This window comes from Aulonocara sp. 'chitande type north' Nkhata Bay, linkage group LG3 (assembly GCF_057382095.1).
Source record: "Aulonocara sp. 'chitande type north' Nkhata Bay isolate Kocher_YH1m ecotype deep benthic linkage group LG3, A_spYH_male_GT1.1, whole genome shotgun sequence".
NCBI classification, from domain to species: domain Eukaryota; kingdom Metazoa; phylum Chordata; class Actinopteri; order Cichliformes; family Cichlidae; genus Aulonocara; species Aulonocara sp. 'chitande type north' Nkhata Bay.
The window spans coordinates 8,761,154-8,785,427 of record NC_141346.1 but is presented as its reverse complement, the minus strand read 5'-3'; the positions used below and the strand labels follow the sequence as shown (position 1 = coordinate 8,785,427).

General features: G+C 44.0%; 1 protein-coding gene and 1 pseudogene across 3 annotated transcripts in view; both read right to left on the bottom strand.

Moving 5' to 3' along the window:
• The window catches only part of LOC147333804 (uncharacterized), a 169,495-nt pseudogene that overhangs the window by 37,702 nt on the left and 107,519 nt on the right, over nt 1–24,274 (bottom strand). Inside the window, exon 2 of the transcript XR_015125898.1 lies at nt 2,829–3,173. The product of XR_015125898.1 is annotated as an uncharacterized LOC147333804 (transcript). The remainder of the gene's footprint in view (nt 1–2,828; nt 3,174–24,274) is intronic.
• On the bottom strand, nt 14,461–15,849 carry LOC147333808 (nuclear factor 7, ovary-like). 2 transcript variants are annotated; one of them, XM_086270488.1, is made up of 3 exons: nt 15,616–15,849; nt 15,163–15,429; nt 14,461–15,129 (listed from the first exon to the last, which is right to left on the bottom strand). In XM_086270488.1, exons 1-3 carry the CDS (start codon nt 15,847–15,849, stop codon nt 14,461–14,463), a joined length of 1,170 nt encoding a protein of 389 aa, XP_086126614.1. The 2 variants fall into 2 exon arrangements, with proteins under 2 accessions (XP_086126614.1, XP_086126612.1); XM_086270486.1 differs by having other exon boundaries at nt 14,461–15,849.

Genomic DNA, 24,274 nt, shown 5'->3' with positions numbered 1-24,274 from the left:
GTGCTTAAAACAAGTCAAAATGAGGCTCAGTAGTGTGTGTGCCTCCACGTGCCTGTAGGACCTCCCTACAATGCCTGGGCATGGTCCTGATGAGGTGGCAGATGGTCTCCTGAGGGATCTCCTTCCTGGACAGTCTGTGATGCAACATGACTATGGGCAAAAATCTGTGCCATCAGAAACTGAATTTGAATAAGTTAAATTTGAATTTGAATTGATCGGATTGAATCTGAATTGTAACTTGAATAAATGCTTTTAAAAACTGAATATGAATTAACCTAACTTGAAATTCAATTTATTGGTTTTAAAATGATCATCACTAAACTGAAATTGAATTTTATATTTTGAAAATGAATTCATTTGCTTTGAAACTGTATTTTATTCTTTAAAAATTTAGCTCTCGAATAATTTCAGATTCATTTCTCACCATTCAGTTTCAGTTCTACAATTCAAGTTCAGTTCCAAAATTCCGTTTTTTGGGACTTACATCCGGTTCCGGTTCAAGAGTAATGAGCGCAGATTGATAGAACTACGTTTTACTAGTAGTGATGGGATTTCCGGCTCTTTTTAGAGAGCCGGCTCTTTCGGCTCCCAACGGGCTCTTCAGGTTGTTTTGTTGCTTTAGTTAATTTATTATTAACAATAATATAAAATTATGCACAAAAGGAATTACTAATGTAAAAAAACTTGGTTTTATTTATATATGTTTATATATAAATATATACGGTGGCCCCTGGAGACAAAACATGTACACACTCCAAAACACATTTCTAGCATTAACTGAACTTCCAAAACAGAGCTACCTGGATCACTTAAATTACACAATTGAAAGCATATGTGTATTGTTTGTGTATTAATACACAAGCACTCATATATATTCAAATAATTTTTAAAAAAGTTCATTTACCTATTACTACCACACATCAAATCCGGTCGTTGGTACTTGCTGGCTTGTGTAGCCACAAGATAACAAAAGCTCAACACTGCGCCCAGCATCTTGGAGCACTTCTGTTGTCTTTTGTACGTGTTTTGAGTTTTTATGTGCTTCTAAGTTTTTACGTGCTTATGAGTTTTTACGTGTTTTGGAGTTTTTACGTGTTTTGGAGTTTTTACGTGTTTTGGAGTTTGTACGTGTTTTTACGTGTTTTGGAGTTTGTACATGCTTCAGAGTTCGTACGTGATTTGAAGTTTATATGTGCTTCGTCTCTAGGGGCCACCATAAATATACTTTTAGTTATTCACTCCACATAAATTTTAATAAATAAATCATATAATACAAAAATCAACTATTCACATTTCAACTTTTAACTATTTAAATTTTCAGCTTTTTCCTTTTACAAATTTAAAGTGAAAACAACACAAAACACTGCAAACCACAACACAATTAAATATAAATTATAATATGAAAACAAAAAGAACATGCATATTCTCTGTCATATGGGCCTGCATGAATAAACTTTCTGAATCCTTTATCATCTGCAACCGAAAATAGTTGTGGATGATTACTATACCTTTCTAATGTGACGTTGTTGTCCCTGGCTCTTTCTCTCTCTCTCCCTCTGGCTCTGTTCGTGTGCTACTGAGTATAACTACTGCCCCTCCCCCCTCTGCCCAGCGTAAAGCACAAGGCTCACGTGCAGAGTGAAGCGGAAAAAAAGTGCGAGAGAGAGAGAGAGGGTGAGAGACAAAAAAAACCCCCCACGTGACGGCTCTCGATAAGGAGCCGGCTCGCGTCGTTCACGTCAAAGAGCCGGCTCTAAGAGCCATTTCGTTCGCGAACGACCCATCACTACTAGCCTTAGAGATAAGGCACAGTTGGTGGAAGCTAGATCTCACTACAGCAGACACTTGCTTATCGAGTTTGAGCGAGCTATCCAGCAGTACACCCAAGTTACTGACATAGGCACAAGAAAAGCTAGCAAAGGAACCCAGGGCAGCACAGAGTTGGGCACGAGGGATTTTACTGTTGAACACCACAATCTCAGTAACGTTTATGCTTATTGTCGCTGTTAGCTAAAAACGCAAATTTAGCGTAGTTTGCCCTGGATTCAGCTTTGACAAACAAATATGATCGACTGTTTCTAGTAGAATTCCAAAGTTGTCATCTTGTACCCTCTCAGAGCTCTGTATGCTTGCAGAGACCCCTACAGTAGGGAAACATGCAAAACGGTGTCCAAACCTTTGTATTTTAGCTTTATTTATGTCTTACACAGCATCCCAACTCTTTAGCTAACTTAATAACTTTAGCTAAAGTGAATAGTTAGTCTAATTCATTAGTGCAGAAGTGTTCACTTTTTTTGAGCAGTGTATTATAATAATAATCTTTCACTATATTTCTTTTGAATGCTAACTAAACTGGAACTGAGGAGATGATGCTACAGTTACAAAGTTACAGTGGGACCCTCCACCATTTGACCTTAGAACTGAAGAAGCTTCTCGGATGAGAGGTGAAACGTCTTCAAGCAACTTAAAGAAGTCCAGACGCTTTTCTTTCCAAGCTCCTTTGACTACGATGACCTGGATGACTGAGAACCTTCACAGACCTACAGTTACAAACTACTCAGAAATCATTTTGAAGGTTTTTGAAATCAGGTCCATAAAATCACAGATTCTGACACACTTCTAAAAGAAATGTTAATGATTCAGTAAGCTCCAGTTATCTTCTGTTTTGTTCTTCATGCTTCCACTGAGGTTAGGTCTGTGCTAAATGATGCTGCTGGTCTCATCAGTAATTTTAGAACACTCGGCGAAATAATTTGCTTCAGTTTGATCTCTGATTACAGTATTGTATTTGACCTGTAATTACAGCCGGTGTTGGGTTTGTTGCTGACCTTTGACCTGCAGCTGGATGTCTCCCAGTCTCCGTTCTTTTCCTCCAGCACTGATGGAGCAGGTGTAGTTGCCGCTGTCAGTCTTTGAGGGTTTCGTCAGAGTGAGGCTGAAGTCATTTGTGATTAAAGCATAACGATTCATTGATGTGCGCCCTCTGTAACGCTGGTTTTGTCCTCTAAGATTGTCTCCTCCTTCTTGTCGTAGGTGGACTGAATTGGGATCGAGGTCACTGCGAGTCCACATCACTGTGGAGTCCTCAGGTATAAAACCTGAGTACAGACACAGCAACACGACAGACCTTTCCCCCTCATTCACCTCCACCACAGCCAGAGCATGCTGGGAAACTGTGAGGACACACATAGAGAGTTATGAACTAATCTTTGAAAAGAAATACTCCCTCATTTCCTAAGTGGGGCAAATCAAAATAAGGTAGCAACTTCAAAAATGTGTTCAAGGGAGTTGAAATCTCTGCATGCCAAGAAACTACAGACACACCTATTTATTTCCACAGTGGAACAAGTGTTAATTAGCTGGTCAAAAACAAGCAGATCTGATGAGGGACGATGTCCTAACCAAAATAACACAGTGTAAGTGTGGAATTTACAAGTTTCTCTCTGAAGTGAACATGGCAATTCAGATGAATGAGAAGCAGCTGTAGGAGAATATGGTTTTCACATGGGTACAAACTCCACACTGTAAAATATTATATTTATATTGTGACCATTTATTTATCACATTCACGGTAAAAATTATAAAAACAAAAAACAAACAAAAAACCTACAGTGAACCACAATCTAAACTGGGCTCTGGTAAATTTCTACTATCAGACTTACCTGAAAATGTCACTTTTTGCTCTCCAAGTCCTGCAGCATGGAGGTCCGCTTTAAGCTGAATGTTTGGAACTTTGTTAGCCTTGTGATCAGCCAAGCAACAGAACGTATGTGTGTAGCTTCTTCTAGGTACTACGCTCTGTGCTGACCGTCTTATCATATTTCTTCTACTCCCACCATTATACGGAGCAAAGAGCCTTGCTAGCTCGCCTGCAACACAAAGAAAATATCCCAGCGGAACAGACCACCAGTCAGCTACAACAGTCTGAACTTTCAGCTTAGCATCATTTTAAACGTCACTAACGCTACACATCAGCACCAGGCATCGTGCTGCAAAATAAGGGCGTTTTACTGACTATCTAGTTTCATGCCCCATCCACACACAACGAAAGTGAGTCACACACAAAGCATAATTAGCTAACTACCACACATAAACCTAGGTGCACAACCCCCGCCTACTGAAATTTAGATGGTCATATGAATTGCTAAGATTTAACTGTGTGCTAAGTCATCAATTGTGGCTGACGTTACTTACTTTGGACAGGTGTGTGTAATGGTGCCGCAGGTATCTGCGGTGTCTGAGCTGACGGAGTTGGGGAATTTGTCCTCAGAGCTTCTTCAATTAAATTCGCTGCTTCTCTCAGCAGCTCCGGACAGTTTTTTGACATTTCTCGTACACGTCGTGCAATGTATCAATTGAGGTACATAACTATTGTCAAGTGTCTTGATTTTTATGGCGGCAACTTCTTGCTTCCAACTGTATAGCGCATCCAAGCAAAGTTAAAAATGAATATCACCACCTAAAGGATCGGAGTGAGATTTACTGGGAGTACATCAATCTATTATCAGGGATCGATCTGTGTGGACTTGCTTTACAGTTTAACCAATCAGATGTCAGACAAGCTACAGGGAAAGCGTTAACCCCGCCTCCTTGCCGTGATGGGTGAGGCTGACAGATAAAATTATTTCATGATGAGGAGCCAGGCGCCAGGACTGCCAAAATGAAATAAATAAATATATCATTAAATAATTAATTAAATGTGTCAATAATTAATTAAATGTGTCAATAATTAATTAAATGTGTCAATAATTAATTAAATTGTGAAATACGTAAATAATTAATTAAATGTGTCAATAATTAATTAATTAAATGTGTCAATAATTAATTAAAATGTGAAATACATAAATAATTAATTAAATGTGTCAATAATTAATTAATTACATGTGTCATAACTATTTAATTAATTAATTAATTCCAATTTTAATTAATTATCGCCACATTTAATTAATTATTTAATGGTGTATTTAATTAATTCATTATGGCAGTCCTGGCGTTCCATACACCAAATCCCAGCTCCATTATATCAATCATGCTCTTCTGCTTATCCTTGGGTATTAAGATTATTAGCTCTTGCTACACCAGGCGTTCCTAATTTTGGTTCAAGTGAATTAATAGACCTTTTGAAGGCGATTGTTTCACACATTTATTTAGATGTCCCAGTCCTGTTGTCTCGGGATGCATCACGCTGCCTTATCTGGGGTTAGCTGTTCTCTGGGGATGCGGGTTGAGTGGGGGAGCTCTTCAAGGAGGGGGAGTGTACTCCCCCTGATGAGCTCTTCAAGTGCACTTTAAGGTTTGTGGGATTTTTTTAGTTTTATAAATGTCCCTCATAACCCCCTGATGACCCAGTAATTCATTTTTGCGCACTGCAGTACACATTTAGTTTTTGCTTGTAGCTCTCATCCTCTACTTGCCACTCCTCTAAGTCCTGATGTTTCTTAGAGAGGACAACAGTACCTTTAACCTTATATCACATGCGTGGGGGTATGGCCTTGCCAATTGTTTTTTGTTTTTTTTTTCCCCCACCTTTTCAAAATGGCTGGCGTGCCCACCAGCACATTTTTGGAAGAAAAAAAGGTAAGCTTGATATTTACATTTAAAATGTTTTGTTAAACTCAGATTTTTATTTTATTCAAAAATAAACATCTAGTAAACAATTTGAGGGGTCTTTAAGAATTAGGCTTATTGAGTTTCACAGAGAACATGACTAATTTATTAATGTGTATTCTAGTGCACGTCGGGACTTTGTACTTATATTTATTTCACTTTTTCCTAATAGACAACTCTTTAACAAAGGCAGAGAGAATTCTTCACAAAATAACTGAGCGAGATTCAAGCATAGTTTTTTTTTTTTTTGAAAATAATGAGAGTCATGTGAGCCAAATAGGAGAGGGTGAGACCCCAGTAAGAACTACACAAAGATTATCGAGATGCAGTGGCAGGTGTAATAGAGAAAAATGGAATTTTTGATTTTAAGTTAAAAATAGAATCTGGGTGAAATGCAGAAATGTTTTCCACTAAAGTAAAAATAAGAGTCGCAATTATAGATGAATCCATGGCCCCTAATTGTTTCTACAAGATCACGTCATTGCTGAAAGTTATCAGTGATCTCAATATGCGAAAAGGATTCACCGTATCTGGAGTTCAAGCTCCTCTTGACTGAGAAACCTGGGACAAACGTGGACATGACCTGAATAATATCAGTAATGAAGAGTTCTCTCCAAAACTCAAGAAAAAGCTTGCCTGAAATGGTTAACAGTCCAAGGCATTTCAATTATAGAGTGGTTGGGTGTAACAATGAAACAGATGTGAGATGAGGGATAAAGGATAAAGGATAAAATGCAGTTTCAAAGCAAATCAATTCATTTTCAAAATATAAAATTCAATTTCAATTTAGTGATGATCATTTTCAAACCATAAATTCAATTTCAAATTAGACTAATTCAAATTCAGTTTTCAAAAGCATTTATTCAAGTTGCAATTCAGATTCAATCTGAGCAATTCAAATGCAAATTGAACTTATTCAAATTCAGTTTCTGATGGCACAGATTTCTGCCCATACACAGTGCCCAGCTGGATCGGAGCAGTGTCTTTCTGCCACTTTGACCGTGTCTGCAGTGTAGGCAGGTAGTGGCGTATGAACTGTGTCCAGAAGCGATCGGATAACACCTGAAAGGTCCTCCATGATCGTCGTCCAATGAGCTCTGAGTCGTGGTATATCACTTGGGGTAGGGAAGGGTCTAGCCGCCCCATCAGCAACAAATTTGGGGTAATGGGGTCTGGGTCAGCCACGTCTGATGACACGTACCCCAAAGGTTTCGAGTTGAGTATTCCCTCGATCTCGATCAACACTGTTTGGAGTATTTCCTCTTTTACAGCCTGCGAGCCCAATGTGGAGGCCAGAGCTGCCTTTATGGACCTGATCTCTCGCTCCCAGGATCCTCCAAAGTGGGGAGAACTGGGAGGGTTAAATCGAAACTTGATCTGCTGCTCTGCTAACTTGCTTTGTAAAGAGGGATGCAGGGCTTTGAAAGTTTCCTGGAGCTCCCGATCCCCACCTCGGAAATTTGTTCCCTGGTCACACAGTATCTCAGCTGGTTTCCCACGACGAGAGACAAATCTTCTTAATGCCATTAGAAATGAGTCGGTGTTGATACTAGACAACACCTCAATATGAATGGCACGAGTTGTCAAGCACTTGAAGAGCAGGCCCCAGCGTTTTTCATTTCTCCGACCAACTTTCACCTGCATTGGCCCAAAGCAGTCGATGCCTGTTGAGAAGAAGGCTGGCTGATGTAATCGTAGGCGTGCAAGGGGAAGGTCAGCCATCTTTGGGTTGGCAGGTTGGGCTCTCCATTTTTGGCACTCAGGGCAGGAGCGCTGTTCACTTCTTACGGCTTCACGGCCGCGAAGAATCCAGTATTTCCTTCTCAACTCTGCAAACAATCTCTCTGCTCCTGGGTGTTTCAAATCACTGTCAGCCTGTCGGATGAGTAGTCTGGTGACTGGATGTTTAGGGTCCAATACTACTGGATGTATCACAGCAGCTTCCAAATCATGGCATCGTCTGAGACGACCACCTACTCTTATGAGTTGAAGCGACTTATCAAATTCCGGGTCTAGGCAAAACAGACGGCTGGATGAGAGAACTGGTTTCCCAGTGGTCAGGCACTGGATCTCATCAGGGAAACTGTCTTTCTGAGCAGCTCTCAGCAGAATAAGCTCAGCCTCCTTGTAGTTCTCTGATGTGAGATTGTCACCAGCCGCCCCGTGAAGGCACCTGGCTGTTTCTTCCAAAAGCTTGCTAAAACTGGTAAACTGCTATGCATCAGGCAGGGAGATAGAGTCAGTAGACACAGCTAAGCAAGTTATTGGTTTACGCTGCTCCTCAGCAAAGTCTGTACATGGTGTGGCTGGGTGCTCTGGCCACTGGTCTCGATGTAGCTGCAGAAACGGGGGCCCACATGCCCACCGGGACTGGACTGTGAGGTCTTGTAGCCTTTTACCCCTAGTTAGATCATCTGCCGGATTGTCATATGTTGTCACATAACGCCAAGACTGGCTGTCTGTCAGTTCCTGGATTTCAGCTATCCGAGTTCCGAGCTAGCAAGTTGAGCTCCAGTCAAGGCTGCACATAGTTCCAGACGTGACATGGACATCTGCCGTTTAGGGGCCACCCTAGAGCGGGCAGTCAGGAAAGCAACTTCCACCTTTCCAGCAGCATCTTCCGTCCGTAGGTAGGCAACGCTTCCATATGCCTGTTGAGATGCATCGCAGAAGATGTGCAACTCACGCCTACTGTCAGATTTGTCCAGCTCTGGGCTTACATAACAACGTTGTAGACTAATGTCGTCCAGATGCTGTAGCTCACCCTCCCATTCGTTCCATGCCGAGAGCAGGTCACTTGGTAACAGGGGGTCATCCCACTCACGCTTTTTGTCCCACAGCTGCTGGACTAGTACCTTCGCCCTCGTTGTGAAGGGGACGAGAAACCCTAGTGGGTCATACTGACTCGCCAGAACCCGGTAGATGTTTCTCATGGTAGGAGGATTCCTCTCCAACTGCATGGACTTGTAGTGCAGAGTGTCAGAGCAGCACAACCAGCGCAAACCTAGAGCAGGTTCTTGAGGGTCCATATCAGTTTGATTCAGCCACTGTACGCTGCTCTCCGATCTTATTTCCTTTGGTAGATGGTTGATGAGATCTGGGGTGCTGCTGGCCCACTGTCTGAGCTCAAATCCTCCCTCCGATAATAGTGACCGTAGTTTGTCCACAACCTCTGTGGCCACATCTGGAGAAGAGAAGCTCTGTAACCAGTTGTCAACATAAAAATTCTTCTCAATGGAGTCACGCACGTCATCTCCCTGGTCACTGTGGTCATGGACGTGTCGCTGGAGTGCATAAATTGCACAGCACGGTGAGCATGTTGTCCCAAAGGGGAGCACCTGCCATTCATACACCTTGGGATGGGTGTCTCTTTGCAGATCGCGCCAGAGGAAACGTAGTAGTGGCCGGTCCTCAGGCAGTAGTCTCACCTGGTGGAACATCCCCTTGATATCACTGCTAACTGCGATGGAGCGTTCTCTGAAGCGTAGCAGCACACCAAGAAGAGAGGCCCCCAGGTTCGGGCCTGGTAAAAGCAACTCGTTGAGGTTCTGATCCCTATAGGTGAATGAGCAATTAAACACCACACGGTTCTTTCCGTTGTGTGTCACCATGTGGTGGGGGATGAACCATGATTTCTCTGACATAGCCTGCTGCTATCAACTTTGCCATCTCCGCTTGATAAGCTTTAGCCTTCTCTGGGTCTCGACTGAGTCGCTTCTCCGTGCCACGTAGATTGGGGAGTACTGCTTCAGGTGGCACCCGGAGTGTAGGCATATCACTGACACGCAGAAGGGGAGTTGAACATCTGTTTACTCCCTCGACATTCAGTCTTGTCGTCTTTGCCTCCAAAAGCCTCATAGCTTGCTCTTCCCTCCGAGACCGTGTCACTAGTTTCTCACTTCGATATGGGAGAGTGTCGAGTTGCAAAAGCCTCTCTACTTGACTATGAAGCTCTGATTGAGGAGAGGCAGTTGAGAGGAAGAGGCACTGTTGCGGTTGAGCAGAGTGCTTAAGGGAGGGGATTGGTCCCTGTAGTACCCAACCAAGTCTAGTCCTGACTGCAGCTGGTCCTCCAGGTAAGCCTAGGCGCACAGGTTTGATGGGCGTTACTAGGTGAGGATAGTCAGAGCCGATCAGAAGGAGTGGCTGGGCATTTGTGAAGGGCTGCAAGGGAAGCCTTCTCTATTGTCTATATTTCTGTTGAAGTGCCTTCACAGGGTATGAATGTTCAGCCAAGCCTAGGTCATCTGCTGTGAAGGCTCTCTCAATGGTGAATGTTCTGGATGGTTGGCTGGCAGGGGAGACTTTGACTGTCACTGATGCGCCATGCAAGGTTCTCAATCCTTGTCTCACCGTACGTAGAGTAAGACTCTCTGCCGTTCCCTGTAACTGCAGTCTTTGAGTGGCCTCAGGGAGAAGGATCGTCCTCTCAGATCCATCATCCAATATGGCGAATGTCTCCAGGGTGTGCTCATCGTTCTGCAGCAGCACTTTGGTTATCTTCAGAAGTACTTGGCTACAGCCAGCACGCCGGTCTACATAAAGTACCTCAGTAGATGGTTTACTCCCCAGCTCAACGACGTGTTCCATTGGTGGATTGGGTGCAGCAGGTCTGAGATTCACTTCATGCAGGGCCTCTAGGTGTTTTCCCCTGCATGTCTTACACTGCACTTTAAGTCGACACTGAGCGGCCTGGTGGTGCCGCCCACAACGCCAGCAGCGATTGTTGGACTTAATCCAAGTTGATTTCTGCTCCTTAGTCAGCATCTTGAAGTTTACACATTGATCTAGGAAGTGCAGAGTGTTATTACAATATGGACAATAAGCTGTGTGCTTGTCTTGGACCTCAGAAGTGGAAGTGTTAGGTGTGGCTGTGTGCGGACAGGAATAGGACCCAAGGTGCAGACTCAGGAGACAGAACTTAAACCAAAACAGCTTTAATGCTGAACGCAAACATAACATAACTGGAACAAAACTCAAAATAAACTAACACCGGTGGATGGGCAAAACACACAGCAAAATAAACGGTAGATCACGACACGGACACAGAGAAACACAGGGCTTAAATACACAGAAGGAGCAATCAAGGAATGAATAACAGGAGGGAAACACAGCTGGGGCAAATCAGAACTGACGAGACAAAAGGAAGCGTAAACTGAACACACTGAGATAAGACAGAGACCTTCAAAGTAAAACAGGAAACACATAACACAGACTCACATGCAGGCACTACAGAGGGAACAGAGACGTGGGACCAGGGCAGACACAAACACTGACTGAACACGGGGATATAGGAACTAAGGATACACAGAGACGCGAACTAGACAAGGGGATACAGGTGATAGGGGAGACAGAGCAACTAAAGAAGACAGAGACATAAACCATAAGACAGAACTCAAAGAAACCAAAGACTAAAAAGTATAAATAATATAATAAACTCAAATACCCTGGGTCAACGACCCAGGCATCCTAACAGTACCCCCCCCCCCCCCCCCTTAAGGGCTGGCTTCCAGACAGCCCAAACCAAAACACCAAAACAAAAAAAACAAAAAACAACCCAACCAGGACGGGCGGCGGGGGAAACAGGATGGAGGGCTCGAAACAAAACCAAACAAGGAGCCAGAAACAAACAAAAAAAAAAAGAACAAACAATGGAGCCCGGAAAGCAACAGAACAAAAAAAACAGGCTCACGACAGGCGCAGGCGGCCAGGAAAAACAGTTCACAAAAAGTTCAGGGGGCCGACCCGGAGGCTGACAGCACAACAGTCCAAACCCGGGCAGTTCAGGGGGGCGGCCCGGAGGCTGACGGCCCAAGAGCCCAGAAAACAGTTCAGGGGGCCGGGCAGGCAGGAGACACCGGCGGCGACGGAGTAGGTCAGGAGGCCGACCGGGCGGGAGGCACCGGCGTAGTTCAGGGGGCCGTCCATGACGGCGGCGTAGTTCAGGGGGCCGTCCATGACGGCGGCGTAGTTCAGGGGGCCGTCCATGACGGCGGCGTAGTTCAGAGGGCTGTCCATGACGGCAACGACGTCCAGTCATCGGCCGGACAGGACAGGCAGGCCGGACAGGATGTGCAGGACGAGCAGGCCGGACAGGACGAGCAGGCCAGGCAGGACAGGCAGGCCGGACAGGACGTGCAGGCCGGACAGGATGTGCAGGCCGGACAGGATGTGCAGGACGAGCAGGCCGGACAGGACGAGCAGGAACAGACAGCATGGAGACCTCAGGAGCAGACGAAGCTGAACACTCGGAGACTGGACCAGGCGTAGCAGAGGCAGAGGCTGGACCAGGCGTAGCAGAGGCAGAGGCTAATGGCGGCTGAACAGGCTCCTCGGGCCCTCCAGCTGACGTGGCAGAAGGCTGAACAGGCTCCTCGGGCCCTCCAGCTGACGTGGCAGAAGGCTGAACGGGCTCCTCGGGCCCTCCAGCTGACGTGGCAGAAGGCTGAACGGGCTCCTCGGGCCCTCCAGCTGACGTGGCGTGAGGCTGAACGGGCTCCTCGGGCCCTTCAGCTGACGAGGCGTGAGGCTGAGCGGGCTCCTCGGGCCCTCCAGCGGAGACAGGTGGCTGAAGCGATTCCTCGGACCCTCCAGCGGAGACAGGTGGCTGAAGCGATTCCTCGGACCCTCCAGCGGAGACAGGTGGCTGAAGCGATTCCTCGGACCCTCCAGCGGAGACAGGTGGCTGAAGCGATTCCTCGGACCCTCCAGCGGAGACAGGTGGCTGAAGCGGTTCCTCGGACCCTCCAGCGGAGACAGGAAGCTGAACGGGCCCCTCGGACCCTCCAGCGGATACAGGAAGCTGAACGGATGACCGAGGAGAGGAGCGACGGTGGCGTCGCTTCCTTTTAGATGAGGGAACAGGAACCGGTGGAGAAACGGAGACCTCCTCCTCATCCTCCGACCACACAGCTGCCAGGAAAAATCCTAACAGGAAGGGGTTGTGGCTGAGGACCTTTGGGGGGCAGTGTTGTGTGTTGCACCATGCAGCACGGTGGTAGTCCCTTTGGTGGCTCGTTTATCTCTTTTCATGCTGCTCCTGTCTCTCGAGCTCTCCTCTACCTTCTCTGTGTGACCTCCGCCCTCTTGAATGACCAGCTCATACTCCAGCCACTCTGCAAAGTCTCTCAATGATGGTATTCCATCTTTCTGTGGGTAAAGGTAACGGCGGAAAGCAGCACGTAGGTCTTGGGGTAGCTTTCGTGTCAGTCTAGCAACATGAGACCCGCATTGCAGCTCTATGTGTCCATCTTCCCCAAGTTGCTCTAACATGCCGACCAGAGCACGGACTCTCAGTGCAAACCTTCTGAATCCAGTTGTGTCACCTGGGCGGATGCTGGGCTCATCCATAAGCTCTGCTATCCTCTGCAGTGACAGCTGGTGCGGCTGACCGTAATGTTTAATGAGCGAGGCCATCGTGTCAGAGTAGGGGTGAGGTGAGTTACTGTAGGAGTCAGCAATTAAAAGAGCTTTCTCAAATTTAAGGTGGTCACATAAGACCTGATATTTGAACCTCTCCGTTGCATCAAAGGGGAGAATATTGTCTAGGGCAAGCCTTAATCTAGCAAACTGCCTGGGATCACCCTGCGTGAACTCTGGGATGGAGGGCGATGGTCCTCTGTAGGTCTTCTCCTTTACACCTATGGCTGTAGTGGGAGCCAACACTTGTTCTGGGGGGAGCATGTTCGCGTCGAAACTAGGTCCAGCTAGTGATTGAGATAAGGGAGTGGACTGTGGCGCACGAGGCTGAAACTCAGGAGCTTCAGTGGCTGAGGGATGCTGTAACTGTAGCTCTTGTAAGCGTTGGCTAAGCTTTTGTGCAACGGCTGGTAGCGGTGGAGGTGGAACAGACTGTACCTCTGGTAGATCAGGATGATCTCTCGGGAGAAAAACTGGAGGTGGTGGTACTGGCCATTCTTCAGCTGCATCCTGTGTGTAGGATATATTGTGCTGCTCTGGTCTCAGGGGAAACGGCTGTGTAGTTAGAGGTGTGGAGATCCAAGTGTTATCAGCTGAAATGTAGCCCCCTGGTTGCTGGGCAGAATGATTTGTTATGATGATTTCTGATATGAGGTTCAGTTCTACGGTGGTGATCGCAGGGTGTGCACAGGTCAAGTGCCAGTATGACCCTCCAGAAAATAACGAGGACAGGGGATGATCGTTCAGCTCTTTAATGGCAGATTTAGCGTGGGTGTGGGTATGTGTGTGTGGTTCAGTCTTATGGACGCACACTCTCATTGAACCCACATAAACTGCTCCCGAGCATAACTTGTGATTCACACTGCCTTCATGAACACCATTTTCCATCCTAGTCAAAACATTACTCACAAAACGGCCGCGCCCTCTAGTGGCGAGGCAGAAAACTGCATCACAGTCCTGCCTTCAGAACATATGGAGTTAAACATGAATCATTGTTTCAACAATATATTTATTGTTGTCATAAACAGACAAGAAGACAACAACAAACTGCTCCTCCCATTCAACACATGTCAGTCCATATCCCAGCAAACTAAATCATCTCCATTTACACATCAAATAGAAACATAAGATAAGATAAGATAAGATAACTCTTTATTGTCATTGCACAGTCATACATAGTACAGTAGTACAATGAAATTGAATCACTTGTAATGATTAGAAACTTGATAGAATTTCAAATCTAGTTTGGGGAGTCATTCAGTGAGAAACAGTGAAATGATTTTCCATGTGAAAAGGTGGACAGCAGAAACAGAAAGAAACAGTGAAACTAAAAGAGCAACAAAGAGCTTTGGAACAACGAGGCAGCAGGAGGACAGCTGCAGTTTAACAGCTTCAACTCACTGACAGGAAACAACATTAGAAACATCATCATCCTCAACTCATCTGCTGCACTGACACTGACACCTTCAACGGACACACCTTCACTTTACCAACAGTGCGAATGTATGGAAACAACCTGTGAGTGAAAGTGTGTGTGAAGGTGTGTATGTGTGTGTTAGTATCAGGATCAGAGAACGACAGCTTTCCTCTGTTCCAGTCCAGATTCACTCTGATCCTCTGGAGCTTCTTCTGAACTGAGAGAGCAGTTGATGGAGCTAATGGAGAGTGTGCTGAGTATTTATCTTGATAGAACCGTATTCTCCATAATCCAGACAGTGTGCGTCCCTTCCTCTGCCATGACTCTGCTAACACACCCAGAACCCACCATGTACTGTCTCCAACATCAACATCCCAGCTGTGAGTCCCTGAGTTAAAGCCCTCAGAGCCCAGGACAGAGTAGGAATAATGAATCCTCTCTGGATTATCAGGAAGCTGCTGTCTCTCTCCTCCTCGTCTCACACTGGTCAGATCTTCAGACAGGATGAGGTCTGGGTTTGCAGTGTTTGGGTCCAGAATGAGAGGAGTGTAGGAGACCATGTCCTTCATGTTGTTCCAGATGTTGAAGGTCAGGTTGCCCAGGTGTTTGGCCTGGTCTGTCAGAGCTCCTGAGGGCAGCTGTGGATCATCCAGCAGGGGGCAGCGCTGGACTCTTTCCACTGCAGCCTTGTAGTTGTGCAGGAATGAGACGTCTTCAGCTCTCAGCTCCTCCTCTGTGGCTCTGACTGTGTCTGAAAGAGCTGCTATCTCTCTGCTCAGAGCCTCCATCTTCTCCTTCATCATCCCACTCTTCTGCTCCTCTTCCTCCCTCAGTGCAGCCAGCCTGGCCTCCTCTTCCTCTGCTAGAAACTGCTGAAGCTTCTTAAACTGCTCCTTAATCTGCCTCTCTGTGTGTCGGGCCTGGACCTTAATGTGTTCTGCTGTTTGATCAAACTTCACTTGAACTTCTTCACAAACCTTTAACTTCTTCTTTAAGGGCTCCAGAGTTTCCTGAAGTTCCTTTTTGTGTTGTTGTGCAGCTTCATCGATGGGTCTGAATCTGTGATTGGTGTGTTTTTCTGAGTCTCTGCAGACGAGACACACTGGCTGCTGATGGTCCAGACAGAAGAGTTTGAGTTTCTCAGAGTGCAGACTGCAGAGAGCCTCTGAAGCTCTCTGATCTCTCTCCTGTAAGAACGACTCACACAGGTTCTTTAAAGCTCGGTTTAAAGGTGGATCATAAACTGATCTTTTCTTACAAACTGGACACTCGTGTGTTGGTCTCTCTCTCCACCATCTCTTCAGACAGTCTTTACAGAAGCTGTGGCTACATGACAGAAGAACAGGATCTCTGAAGACCTCCTGACAGACCGGACAGCAGAGATCCTCCTCTGATCTGGAAGCCATTGAGTCTGTGAGTGAAGCTGAAAACAGCAGACAGGAAGTACAGTCAGTCCTGGCTCCCCTCCCTCCTCTACCACCTTCACTGAAACTTCCTTTGAGTCATGTTTTTGCTCAAACTCACATTCAGTGTGTGGAGCGTCAGCAGCTTGAAGCAGCAGTGTTGGAGTTTTCCACTTTTCTCTCCTGTAGCTGGACTCACTCAGAGGAAGCTGCTAGTTTGGTCTGAGCTCAGTCTGATCGTCTGTGCGTCTCTCTTTTCTGAGGACGAAGAACTTCCTGTTTCCTGGTTTTGTTGCATGTAAGTGATGTGAGGGGAGGAGAACAATGTTGCTTTACCTGTAGCCTAGGTGTGCTTCATTCCAGAGTTAGACTTTCATCCTGCCAGCAGCTCAAAAGCTATAAAACAGGTTTTCCTCCATTCCAGCTGCATATGTCACAACATTACTCTTAATTTTAATTACTTTTGTAGAATCTATTTAGACTTTGAAGCAAAACTATCAGATTTCTCACATAACTAAAAGATTTTATTTATTCATCAGTAATCATCAGTGCACCTGACTCACCAATTTTGGGTAAAACACACTGCTAACCTCAGTAAGGGCCAGTCAAAACACCCTTTACCTCAGGTCACAAATAAGTACAGTATTAAAGTTCTGTGAGTGATGAGACATTCTGTATGATTTTAGGATGGATTTCTTCATTTTAGCCCTGATTTTGATTTTGCTGTTTTTCCAAATCTTAGACATAATGGAGGATTTCGGAACATAAAACTTACCAGAAAGTGATTATCATCAACAGTTTGGTTGCTGATGTCATAGCTAAATTTAACCTAAAAAAGATGTGACACCAGTAAAAACTGCCAAAAAACTATGCTTGACACTTGTGTCTGTTAGGGACTTTTCTAACACAAATATCTGCTTTAACTTAAATGAGGACCACGAATGTCCTTTGGAAACTGGTAAATACAATGAACTCTTTGATTAAACATCTGCTTGTGTTAAGGTACGCTTCATGATTTCAAGATTTATTTCTTTTCTCTTGGTGTTCCAGTCCAGTCTTGCTTTTTTCCTGTAAATAAACCTTTTTTTGAGTTTGCTTTGGGTCCAAACCTATGTGGAGCCTCTAGTCTGTGACAGATGATGGATCGTGTACAAAAGACGGTTTGTCTCAGGTGAGCCAGATACAAAATCTAAGCATCACAATATTTTCACTACTCAGTCTACATCTCTAATATTTTATTTTGTTTTCCTCTAACACACGAGCACATTTTACAGCAAGTGCAGCAGTAAATGTATTGATGGTACATTTTACTGCACTTGTACATCTTGGAAGACTGTGTTGAATCAGCCTATGCATGACCTCTGTTACCTAAGCACTTCCCACCAGGGCCCCCAATGTTCTCAGTACTGCTAAATCCATTCACAACAAAATGCAGTAAAGTTGTTTTTTTTTCTTGTTTTTTTTTTTTTTTTAAATCTTTGTACGTGTCCATGAAATGATGGTAATCTACAGATAAGTGTGTAAAGCTTAGTCATTTGAGCTCACCGATTCAAAAATGTTTTAAAGCATTCATGATAACTTCATAAGAGCAGTCCTACTGTCAAATCATCAAGTGTATGAAGGCTTTCTTAAACATCATCAACCTTTTATGGAGACTTTTTGTACATCTTCATTTATGCTGTTTTTGTTCACCGTGTTCTGATCTTAAACTGGTTTATCCAGCAGATAAAAATAGTGTCATGGTCTGGGTGAGTCACAGTAATTTTCTACAGTCCCTGCTCTTGTCATCTAGGCAGAGTCTTCATCACTCCTAAGACTAATGAAGCCGGTTGTATTTAAGACCAGCCTTCGCCAGAATGTCTGCTAACCTACTGGTTCTCAATTGACTCTGTCTAAGACTTCATAGTTCATGTTCATTCATCCTAGGCTCATTCTTAGCTTTTGCACCTGTAAATATTGCTATCACAACATGACTGTAAATAACACTGTTGTTCACGTCATTCTTAGCAGAGACCTGAAAATTAAAAGAAAGCTGTTTTCTTGTTACACAATGGGTTTATTAAATAATTGTTATACCTGAATATGATTACATTTTTCTTTCACAAGTACCTGAGTCTTTACTTCCACACTGGAATGATCATTTTTTATTGGAATTAAATAAAGTAAATGAAACAGACAAAAGAACAGAATTCAAAGATCAGAAACATTTCATATATGGAGTTAAACATGAATCATTGTTTCAACAACATATTTATTGTTGTCATAAACAGACAAGAAGACAACAACAAACTGCTCCTCCCATTCAACACATGTCAGTCCATATCCCAGCAAACTAAATCATCTCCATTTACACATCAAATAGAAACATGAATCACTTGTAATGATTAGAAACTTGATAGAATTTCAAATCTAGTTTGGGGAGTCATTCAGTGAGAAACAGTGAAATGATTTTCCATGTGAAAAGGTGGACAGCAGAAACAGAAAGAAACAGTGAGAACTAAAAGAGAAACAAAGAGCTTTGGAACAACGAGGCAGCAGGAGGACAGCTGCAGTTTAACAGCTTCAACTCACTGACAGGAAACAACATTAGAAACATCATCATCCTCAACTCATCTGCTGCACTGACACTGACACCTTCAACGGACACACCTTCACTTCATCAACTGTTTCAATGTATGGAAACATCCTGTGAGTGAAAGTGTGTGTGAAGGTGTGTATGTGTGTGTTAGTATCAGGATCAGAGAACGACAGCTTTCCTCTGTTCCAGTCCAGATTCACTCTGATCCTCTGGAGCTTCTTCTCTACTGAAAAAGAAGTTTTTAGCTGCTGGGTAGCATTTTTTATCTTCGAAGAAGCCTATTGTCCATAATCCAGACAGTATGATTCCCTTCCTCTGCCATGACTCTGCTGACACACCCAGTTCCCACCATGTACTGTCTCCAACATCAACATCCCAGCTGTGAGTCCCTGAGTTAAAGCCCTCAGAGCCCAGGACAGAGATGTAATTATCAAATCTCTCTGGATTATCAGGAAGCTGCTGTCTCTCTCCTCCATATCTCACACTCGTCAAATCTTCAGACAGGATGAGTTCTGGATCAGCAGTGTTTGGGTCCAGAATGAGATTGCTAGAACATGTTAGTAGTCTGGCAGCTTGGAGGCGAGAACGACGTGATTTGTCCAGGCTGGTAAACAGGACATTACAATAATCTAAACACAATGACACAAATGTATGAACAGTTTTTTCCAGTTCAGCCGAGGAGACCATATGTCACAGTAGGGCTGGGCCATATTATACCTTTCACGGTAATACCGGTACAATGCTAGGCTACGATAAGAAAATAAAATATCGCAATAGAATATGGGTAAAACGCGCATGGGCAGTGCCAAAAAAGCACGGCGGTAACGGAGAAGGAGAATGGGAAAAGCAGATTGTTGAGTGAAATGGATAAACCAGAAAAATGGTGTAACTTAACTGGTTTGGTGTTTGTCCGCCAGATACACAACAAAGCACATTTTTTTTGTAGAACATGCAAGCGGGCTGTCGTTATTGACGTATTTGTCAGACTAAGGTGCTCGTAAATCTGGGAGTAATCTGGGTCGAAAACTCCATCCACTTGAGGTCCCCTCCAGGTCCCAAAGTCAAACAAACACTGCAGCATCACTGAGAGTTAAAAACTGTCTAAATTCTCCCATCTTTAATAAAACGATCAGCGTTGCTGCTTTACCAAGTGTAACTATGATGTTTAACATCCAGGCATCTGTGAAAATAGAATTCATTACATTTAATGGAGTTAGAAGTTGGCTCCCTAGTTACCTAAGCATGATATAGCATGTTCTGACTGAGAGATTTCTGAAAGAATTCAAACGTACAGCTCTGCTATCACCTCCAACATAAACGAAGACAGACAACTAAACAGCAGTGACGTTTGTAAGGTTACTGAAGTTGGGCTAGCTGGTATATAATGATGTGCTACGTGATCGCTAGCGACACAGCTATGTTAGCATCGAACAGGAAGCATGTAAAAAGAAAATAAAAATGGACCCAAACTAAACCCTCTTGAACCCTGCAGGTTAGGGAGGCAATGTTAGAGGTGAACTTGTTTCTATTAACAGAGTCCTATGAAATAAGTAAAAGCCATTGTGGGATTATAATATTATCTTATGCCATGTTAGACCACTAATTAAAGATTGTGAATTATTATGTAGTTTTAGTTGGCATTATTCTCCTGAATTAGAAGAAGGTGATAACTATTGCATTTGTTAAACTGATTTGCATTACATTAGACTGCTGATTTATTGTGAATGAATGATATTGTTTTATGATAAATAAAATTTGAATTTGAATTTGAATTTGAATTTGATGCATTATACTGCTGAGTTATAAGAAATACTGTTCGCAGAAAGTCATCGCCTTATTTGTCTGATTAGAAGAGAACAGAACATACTGGAGAGGTTTTCTGCCCCATCTCAGCAGGAGCAGATAAACAGGGAGCCAAGGTCATAGCTTAGGCACCGTGTGAGAGAAAGAATGTGAATGTTTAGGCTTTTATGATTAGGTGGGGGCACCAGAGGCTATAAGAGTTTGATCAATGCTCCACCATTTTGAGATCTGATGCTGTCTGCGTACGGCGTCCATCTCCCACGCGTGTGATCATTAAAATCATCGTTTGACACAACCCAGCCGGACCAGTGTTGTTATCTTTGGTTTTTCCTCTTGTATCCATCCCCAATATTTTGAATCCATGACAGTTTGGGGGCTCGTCCTATGGTATTGGGGTGGAAGATGGAGGTTTGGACGGTCCGAGGTTGTCGAACGGACAGGCACGAGCCAGTGGTCTGACGTGAGTGGGCATAAGCCGGCTTATACAAAGGTAACGCCCTAGCTGTTGAATCTATTTCCAAAGTGTGCCAAATTGGACATGAAAAAAATTTAAGTCTACTCACTGAAATTACTGGTGGATGGCCTGTTTTGATTTTGATGAAAAAATCTCATGAGATTTGAAAGTTGAAGTTTGTAAGTTACAGTACTGGGTTAGAGGCCCAAGGTAAAGGAAAACAGTGAAATTGGGTTAGAGGCCGAAGTAGTTTGATAGGGAATTGGTCATTTTGTGAGTTAGAGGCTCCGTTGATCATAGGGTTGCACCTGCCTCAGTCATACTCTTGTTTTGGGGTGTTGACTGCTGTTTCAAAGTGTTATAAATTATTATAGAACGGCGGTGGACCCGCTAAGAAGCGCAGTGCTCAGAGGTAACACTTGACAAGGCCGGGGATGCCTAGGCCTTGTCCTCTTTGAGGGATAGTCAGTTGGTCACTGTGGAGTTTGGGGCACTCCAGGATAACTAGTGGTTGGATCACTTTACCGTTTGGAAGGGTATCTGTGCTTTTTTGGGTTTTTTTGAGGTTGGACCTTGGGTGTTGAACACTTTTATATTGAGTTAGGGACTTGTTAATAGGTATACTCTAAAACACTTCTTCAGTAGAGACTCAGAGAAGAGACACACAGAACTTCTTGCTAGCAAGGGCAGCCTCCAGACTGAGACTCGCCCTGAGGACTGCCCTGGTCTTTATTTATATGCTTCAGTGAGCGTTTGTTCCTTACATTGGAATGTGGAGGTGTACGTGTGTGTGTGTGTGTGCGTGCGTGTGTGTGCGTGCGTGTGTGTGTGTGTGTGTGCGTGTGCGTGTGTGTGTGTGCGTGCGTGTGTGTGTGTGTGTGTACGTGTGTGTGTGTGCGTGTGTGTGTGTGTGTCCTGCTGATCAAAGGGTCATATAACATAAAAGCACAAGAGGAACATCCTTGGTCATAAAGAGGGTAGTCTTCCCCTCACCCTAGATCATAGGTGTCAAACTCTGGCCCGCGGGCCAAATTTGGCCCGCAGCCTAATTACATTTGGCCCGCGAAGCCAAACTAAATTACTAGCTGGCCTACTGGTATTATACAGCTAATATATATATTGTTTAGTATTAAGCTTTGCTTGTTCCATATTCAGTTTTTCAGCAAAACGTGTTTGAGTCCATAAGAAAAGATTCATTCTTATATCTGGAGGATTAAATATATTTCAATAAATATTAACGTTAGCCCGCGACTTTGTTCCAGTTTTGAGTTTTGGCCCACTGTGTATTTGAGTTTGACACCCCTGCCCTAGATGGTTCACCCTAGATAACACAGTGAAGAAGTTCAGCAGTTCATCTAAACAAAAGGCACTTAGACTAAAACTGACACGTTAATCCCCCACGTGAACGCCAGAACACCTTGGAATGTTACAGACCTCCTAGGATGAGACATTCTTTCAATATGCCACCAACTATATACTTCTAAACACAAATGATTACATGCAGTATTCTACCATATGCAAACTTATATCATTAAAAGATTATACTGACTACTAAGTACAATTTTCCATTGACAAGAGATGAGGCCAGAAACTGTTGGACAGATACTGGTTAATTGATTACAAAAAAGTTGGACTTTCTTCGGTTGGACCCGTTAACTTAAATTTTTCAAAATTGTGTAGGCACTAAAGCTGTCAGGCCTGAGAGTGATTGTAAATATAAGACGTCTTTGTAATATAAAATAATAGAGTTGAGTGTGAAACGAGGCTGTGTGTGACGACAGCACACTGCAGCGCTGCGAGCTATTTTTAGACGGTGCGTGAACATGCAAATGAGGTGGCTGCTGTGAAGCGCACAGAGGACTTTTGCTTCCTGTTTAGCGTGTTTTTGAGTTTTATAATTATGATTTGCAAACAATGATACATGTCTGTAATTAATACGCTGATTTTGCTGATTATAATATTACAAATAAAGTTTTGAATGACTAGGTGAATGTTTGATGTTTGGCTGGGTTTTGATATAGAAGAGACAAATCGTGCATGATTTAGACCGGCAATCCATGACCGGCAATTTAGACCGGCATTTCAGGGTAAGATTGAGTAGAGGAGTTTGAGTGATAAATACAGGGTGATTTGTTTCATTTTTGTGGTGTGAAGCAGGATTTATAAGATTTTTAAGTGGTTCTTTGTTCAGTTCAATAATATAAGCAGTTTAGATTTAGATTTGGTTTTATCATAATATAGGGTGTGATCAAGCACGAATTTCAGCACTAGATGTGGTGTAGTAATTTCATTTTATTTAGATAAAAGGCATGCTTATTTTGGAGTCGTGCCGAATTAAAATTTCACCTATAGGGGATCTTCTTTACATGAATTGCATTGGTCACAGTGCGTATGAATAGATGACTAAATACAACGAATTTTCTTGAGGGTGTGTTTCTAGGGATAATTATTACTGGTTTTGAACATTCATATTAATGGAGGATTGCGGCTGAGAGTGTGGAGAGAGGACTTGAAGACGGCTTTGCAGCTGCTGGAGTGAGTAACTGTGTGTGTGTGTTACAGGAACTTTGCATGCCCATAAAAGACAACTTCCTGACTGTGTGAAGTATGCACTCAGAGAGAGAGAGAGTAAAATCTTGGCAGATGAAGCGAATGGATGTTTTCAGAAAAGAAATACTAAGTGAATGTTTTATTGTGTTAATACAGGTGGATTTCTCTCAACCTGGAAACCCGGGTACAGCGGCAAAAGCATAAACAGAATTGGGACGACAAACAGGCCAAGCTTTTCGTGGCGTTCATGTTCAGAGACGGAGCGTGAAAAGATGAGGATGTCGTCAAGGTAGACGAACACAAAGTGGTTAAGGAAGTCTCGAAGCACGTCGTTGACAAAGGCCTGGAACACGGCTGGGGCATTGGTTAGACCAAACGGCATGACGAGGTATTCGAAATGGCCTAAGTGTGTGTTAAAAGCCGTCTTCCATTCGTCCCCCTCTCGTATCCTAAACAGATGGTACGCGTTACGCAGATTCAGCTTAGTAAAAACTGTAGCCCCTTGGAGCAGGTCATAGGCTGATGTTAGTAGTGGTAGTGGGTATTTATTCTTGATGGTGATATTATTGACACCTCGATAATCAATACACAGCCGTAGGCTCTTGTCCTTCTTAGCAACAAAAAAGAACCCCGCCGCAACAGGGGATGATGACGGGCGGATCAGACCTGCGGCGAGTGACTCGTTAATGTACTTCTCCATGCTGTCCCGTTCAGGCTGTATAAGCGGCTGGTAGGAAGAGGGGCACCTGGGAGGAGATCAATTCCGCAGTCGTACGGCCGGTGAGGGGGAAGAGAAGGTGCTCTATCTTTACAAAAAACCTGCTTAAGATCGTGATAGACTGAGGGTACAGACGAGAGATCGGGCGGCTCAGATGGTGGGGGGTTACTCACAGGGTTTGCGGGTGGAGTTGCAGCTTTTAGACAAGACATATGACATTCCTCTCCCCACCCCAGAATGCTTTCCTTCCTCCAATCCAGGACTGGGTTGTGTAGAAGTAACCAGGGGAACCCCAAGACCAGTGGTGTAAGAGGAGCCTTAAACA

Bases quoted from the DNA above. Each gene is read 5' to 3' on its own strand.
- LOC147333808 (XM_086270486.1), bottom strand. From the start codon at position 15,849: ATGGCTTCCAGATCAGAGGAGGATCTCTGCTGTCCGGTCTGTCAGGAG.